This window comes from Echeneis naucrates, chromosome 23 (assembly GCF_900963305.1).
Source record: "Echeneis naucrates chromosome 23, fEcheNa1.1, whole genome shotgun sequence".
In the NCBI taxonomy this organism is placed as follows: Eukaryota; Metazoa; Chordata; class Actinopteri; order Carangiformes; family Echeneidae; genus Echeneis; species Echeneis naucrates.
Window position 1 is genome coordinate 1160829 of NC_042533.1, and position 6000 is coordinate 1166828.

General features: G+C 40.3%; 1 protein-coding gene across 1 annotated transcript in view; it reads left to right on the forward strand.

Annotated features, from left to right (window-relative positions):
• The window catches only part of LOC115036752 (thyrotropin-releasing hormone-degrading ectoenzyme-like), a 59188-nt gene extending 54757 nt beyond the window's left edge, over window positions 1-4431 (forward strand). The window contains exons 16-18 of the mRNA XM_029495081.1: window positions 85-166; window positions 2374-3232; window positions 3846-4431. Of these exons, the coding sequence (XP_029350941.1) occupies window positions 85-166; window positions 2374-2526 (235 nt within the window). The 3' untranslated portion in view covers window positions 2527-3232; window positions 3846-4431. The remainder of the gene's footprint in view (window positions 1-84; window positions 167-2373; window positions 3233-3845) is intronic.
• The last annotated feature ends 1569 nt before the right edge of the window (window positions 4432-6000 follow it).

A 6000-nucleotide genomic window follows, 5' to 3' on the forward strand; every position in this document is an offset into this window, starting at 1 on the left:
GTGAGACGTTTTTCCTGCTTTTGTGGCCGTTTAAACGCAGACTCGCCTGAAACCGCTGAAGTTCTGTCTCATTTCTCCGTTCAGTTACGGCGAAGCGTTGTTCATGAACTCGAAGCTCATCAGCGGCGTCACCGAGTTCCTGAACACAGAGCGAGAACTCAATGAGGTAAACGCACAATCGCAGACACAACAATCAGGTCCCCCCACAACTCTTAACTCACCACACAATGACAACAACACACGCAGGAACAAAAACACATTTTTCCAGCTCAGCTTCAGGCATGTGAACCTGATGGCCTGTGGAACAACCTTCCTCACACTGAGGTGATAAAATAAGAAATACAAATAAATTATGAATATGGTGAGTTCCTGTTGTGTTTTCCACACTGACAGAATGAATGTGTCTTCATTATCCAGAAAATGTCGTACCCTGCTGACCTTGTTTAATGATGAGGCACTGACAAAGTACATTATTAACACAACAGATGATGATGATGATGATGATGATGATGATGATGGAACATGTTGTGAGCAATAATCCTAAATAGATTCTGTCATGGATTAAATGAGCAGCAGCTTGTTTCCTGACTGATTTTATCAAATCCAATCAGCGTTTGTTCGGGCGGCTGCAGTTAAACAGAGTTAGTTCAGATCTGGATCCGTCTGACTCTGACTGGAGCTCTGCTGCTTTATCCATCCATCCTCATCCTCCATCTTTGATAGTGACGTCTCCAACTCGGACGCTCCTATTGGCTCCGCTGGGTGATGTCACAGTCTGAGTTTGTTGTGTTGACAGAATAAAGATAATCAGATATTTGGAGCTGATTTTTCATCATTACTGCTCCAAACTTCAGATCAGCTGTAGAACAACCAAGAAACACGTGAGAGGAACTTTTCTCTGCTTATTCTGCTTCACACAGTTTTTATCAGGAAAAGTTGGGGTTGGGTCGGGTTAATGTCTGGTTTTAGTTTTTTTTTTTGGTTTTCAGTCAGCATCTTTTTTTCCTTTTACAGTGAGCACACTGTTTATTTAGTCACAGAAAGAATTTGCTGTAAAAGTTGTTCAGTTGTTTGTGCTTTTGTATGTTTATTATTTATTACAGTCCCTGAAATGAGAAAAGAGCCTTTAATAATTATTGAATCATCTGCTCACACCTCTGTGATGTTGGATGAAAGAAATTTCATCAGCTTTTTGAAAAAAAGGCATCGCCGCCTGCTTTGCAGCTCAGGCATCATCTGCCTTTACATCGTTATCATCCCTGTTATTTAATTTCTCCTCTTTTCACTGATTTTATTTGGTATAATGAGTTTTCCCTAGACACAGAGATGCTTCACCCAAATGAGAAATAAATAAAAATGAAGGCAGGAGCAAAGAAAAATCCTCATTTTCAATTCAACTTCCAAACATTCACAAAGAACAAGTCATGAGTGCGTCTGAATAAAGTTCTTTTTTTTCCCGATGAATACTTTCTGTGAAAAACTGTTTTATTTGAGATGGGTTGACAAAAAGAAAAAGCCTCCATCTCAAACAAAATCATCATGAATTAAAAACGGCACCTCTGGATACAAAAGTAGTTCAACCAATGAAAAGAACGGCGGATGATTGTTTCTTTTTCCTGAAAATGTCTTGATAGAAATGTAAAGATGGCTTTCGCTCTCAAAACAAATCTGAAAATGTGTCTCGTGAAAGGTGACGGTGGAGTTACAGAAATAGAATAGAATAGTTGGACAGAGAAGAAGGAGGGACGAGCGGATGGATTTTTTCCTGTGCTCCAGTGAATCTGCCAAACTCTGAACGATATTAAGTTTCCTCTTCCATCCTTAACTTTGAAAGAAAAAAAGAAAATGAATTCTCTTCCTTAGACAAACTTTCTCTTTCATACTTCCTCTCTCTTGCTGGAAACTGTCCATTTAATTACCTTCCTTTAAAGCAAAGTTCCACTTTGATATTGTGTCTTTAATGCTGAAACTTTTACCTCCAATTACAAACCTTCAGAAGAATTCTCCTTCAGTTCGGAGACCGTTTGCTTTAATGACTCACATTTTCCTCTAATGTTTCTGGTTAACTGTCACTTCAAGGGAAAATCTTTTTATTAAAACTTCAACGAGATTTCTCTTCTCAGGATAAACTATGTGGACACACGTAACCATTCTGTCCGATCGATTGTCAGTTTGTGATCATTGTGATTAGGCCGTTGGCCATTTTGGTTTTTTGTACATTTCTCAACAACTGTTGGTCGTATCTGTGTCGACGAGTTGGCGTGTTCTTGGCTCTGTCACTTTCTTCTTATGGTGGTAACGAGATGTCCTCCCTATCCTTCCTTTCTTCCTTGTTTCCTTCCCCATTGTTCCCTTTGTCCTTTCTCTCCTCAGTTAAAGGAGTTCATCCAATCCAGTGGCGTGGGGGCGGGGCCTGCTTTACCGCGTGCACTGGAGATTGTTGAGGGCAACGTGCGCTGGCACCGCCTCCACCAGCGCCAGTTCTACCAGTGGCTGCGCAAACCTCCGGGCCCCGCTCTTGGCTAACGCTAATCCAGCTAGCTCGAACACGGCGACTGCTGAGGTCACGCTAACGTGCTGCTACCTTACAGACGCAGTCAGATCGAGCAAAACAAACAAATGAGGAGAAACACTGACGTGACCCGATTCATCAGCTGGTTTCTCTGCTGGTTTTGTTTTAAAACAAAATTTGATTTCAGATTTTTCTTTTTTATTTTTTTTTATGGGTTTTACTTCTTCGAGTGGCCGATGTGGTTAAAATGGTCTCTGTGCTGTAAAAAAAAAAAAAAAAAAAGACAAATTAAACAACTGAAGCTGATAAGCAGTACGCAGTTTCTAGCTTCCCTGATAGCTAACTAGCAGCTAGCTTCAAAATTAGTGAATCCCAAATTCTCGATGTCTCGTTCAAATTCTCATCAATATTTCATAAATTGAAGAGGAAATTCTTACATTTCAGCTAAAGTTGCTTATTTTCTTCTATCTACGGTCAAATCTGTTTTTGTGGAGTTTTTAGAAACTTCACTGTGACTTTGAAACTGAGATAAAACAGAAATTTAAAATGCCCTTCAGTGAAGCGGTGGCTTCGCCGCCTGCTCAGTGGAAACAAATTCATGTCTGTTGTCGTGTATTTTCAGTGTTTTACAGTGAAACCAGCTGTAAAGCAGCCGACAGTAAACAGAGATTTCCCAGCAGCGAGCTGGATGTCGATCATCGAACAGAGCTGTAATTAACAGTACGTGGGCTCGTTGTCCTCTGATCACAGCTCTCAGGGGAATCATTCAGAGTCATTAACTCTTCAGCTGCAAACTAAAGAGCAGCTTATGTTTTTTCATCATCAAAAGCTCCCGCAGTTTGGAGAATATCTGCCTGTTTTCAGGAGCCTTTGTTGGCGCCCTGTTTCACAGATATGTTTTCACTATAAAAGCTCATAATATCTTAAAAATGGAGCTGTGAACCCCCGAAAGCGCCACAGCTGGAACAGGCATCTTTATCTGGAGAGCACTGATGTTGTGATACGTTTTATTTTATTTTACAAGCTGGAGCACGTTTTAAAGTAAAGGCACAGTAATGATTAGGAAAAACAAAAGAAAGCCGCAGTTTTTATTTTCCAGTTCTTTGTCTCCTCTGCCATCTATAAATTTAAATATCTTACATTTCCTGTTTTTTCTCTTTTCCTGGTATAAGTGTTGGAGAACCAGAAACCGTCTGCTGGAAGATCTCAGCCCTGTTAGCTTGCTAGCTTTAAAACCAGCTGTCAGGACTTCTGGAACTTTGTGATGTCACAATAAAGCAGCCACACCTCCAAGACCATAATCCTCTCTTCTGATTTTCTCAACACATTTCAGGTAAACCTAATCCTCTGAGGTTGGACGCCGGGTCCACGTGTTGATGGTGACTGCTTTGTTGTGACATCATAAAGTCCCAGAAGTCCTGACGGCTGCTTTTAAGGTTCAGTTTCTGAATCCAGACTGTGAGCTTTTCTCTGAGGACTGTTTTAATATTAAACTGGACCTGATTTAGAATCGAAAACCAGATGGAGGTCTACCTTTAGACCAGATGGACCTTTAACTTTCTTACCTCTCGTAAATGGAAAAACCAAATGATTATTAAAACTTGAAATAATGAATCACTTTTGAAAACGTCACAGTCGAAGCAAAGAGAAGTGAAACAGGAAACAGGAAACAACTTTATAAAACCTTTTGGCCACCAAAATCATTATTATTATTTTGGCACAAAAACAAGATGCTTCTTCTCAAATGTCTTTCTTATGTTTTTGTCTTTTTTCAGTGAGTGAAAAAAGTCTGAGAATATTCTATTACAGATTGGTCACATGATCCAGGGCATTAAGATTCACTCCCCCAAAGAAAGTCTCAGAAACTTGTTCACTAGTTGACTTCAGTTGTAAATGAATCTTTAGCTCAGTCATCCCTGTTGGCTAACAGATGGAAAAAAGGACTAAATGCTCTGAACATTTTGCCGTTTTTTTTTTTTTGTTTGTTTTTTGTTGTTGTTTTCTGTTTTGTTTTTTTGATATCCAAATTGCCCAATTAAAGGAGAACAGGAGGACGGGTTGGACGCAGCCCGTGTTAAATCTGAGTGCTCAAACTTCACACACAAAACCTGTCAACCACCGAGGTTTCTCCTGATTTAGTGACCTCGTAAAAGCGAGCAGTAAATCCCAGGAGGGTCTGAGGAGAACCTGAAAGATGGATGAGGCCGCGCAGGGAAGTTTCTTTGTGGAAAAGTGAGGGGGAGTCGGGGGTTTGTAAACGACATGACAACCTTTCTGATGGAGTGTTGCCTCCGAGATCAAAACCTCGACCAAAAAAGAAAACAATGAAGCACAAAAGGAGAGAAGGTTCAGCTGCTGGACAGAAATTAATGCCACAACAAAGTCCATTTTTTGTTTTCTTATAAACCAGTCTGTGGTTTTCGTCACTCACCCCGTTCTCCTGAACCCAGATGAGAGAATAAATGAGTGGACTTATAGCAGGGGTGACCTAAAACAGGAAACTGAGCCGATGCACCATTAAGGAATACGTTGACTTTCATTATATGCAGACGATGTTGTGTTTTAGATGAGACCCTTCATATGGAGACAACAGTGGACTGATGAACTTTACGTTGGGACAAACTCTTCCAAATTTTCCAGTCTGGTGTTTATGTAGGTGACGGATTCTTCAGTTGGACAGTGTGAAGGATTATTACTGCAGCAGCTTTCATGGCCGAACGCCAGTCGGACAAGTTCGGTTGTGCGATTGCTCTGCAATGGAATTTAGAACACAACTGATTCTGTGGCGCTTTGATGGAAAACTTTGGATTTACAGCAGCACGGACTGTACAGTAAGAAATCCGCTGTGGATGTTGACTATTTTCCGGTTCTTTAACGAGCTGGACGCAGGAAATCTGTAGGAATCTTTTGGAATAAAAGGACTCATAAACTTTGGGAAAGTCCAGAACGTTGAACTTTTTGAAGTTGTTCTTCTTCTGTTAGATCCGGCTTTGATGTTAATAACTGAGCCATATATGAATTAATGGGCCTGCCTGCTTCTATACACTGTGTATGCAGTTGTGTGTGTGTGTGTGTGTGTGTGTGTGTGTGAGACAAAGATAATGATGAAGATAACAGCAGTGGTGGTGATGAAGATTGTTGTGCTGTCATGATAATTGAAGTTGTGATGATTATGATCAGCACTGAGGCTGATGAAGATGATGATGATGGAGTCAGTCGTGATAATTGTTATTGATGTGAAAACGCTTATCAGTATTATTTTAATTATTATGCTAATAATTCAGTGCATTTTGAATCTATATTGTCCTGTCAGGGAAATTTGGTTTACAGACACCAAACACTGAGCTGATCTGAAACTGGATAAAAACAAAAATGTAAACTGTCAGATTTAAAGCTGATGAACGATTTCGATGATAACCACGATGACTTGGGACCAAAATTTGACAGAAACAGGAAGTTGCATCGAAGAGTTTAATCCCACTTCCTGT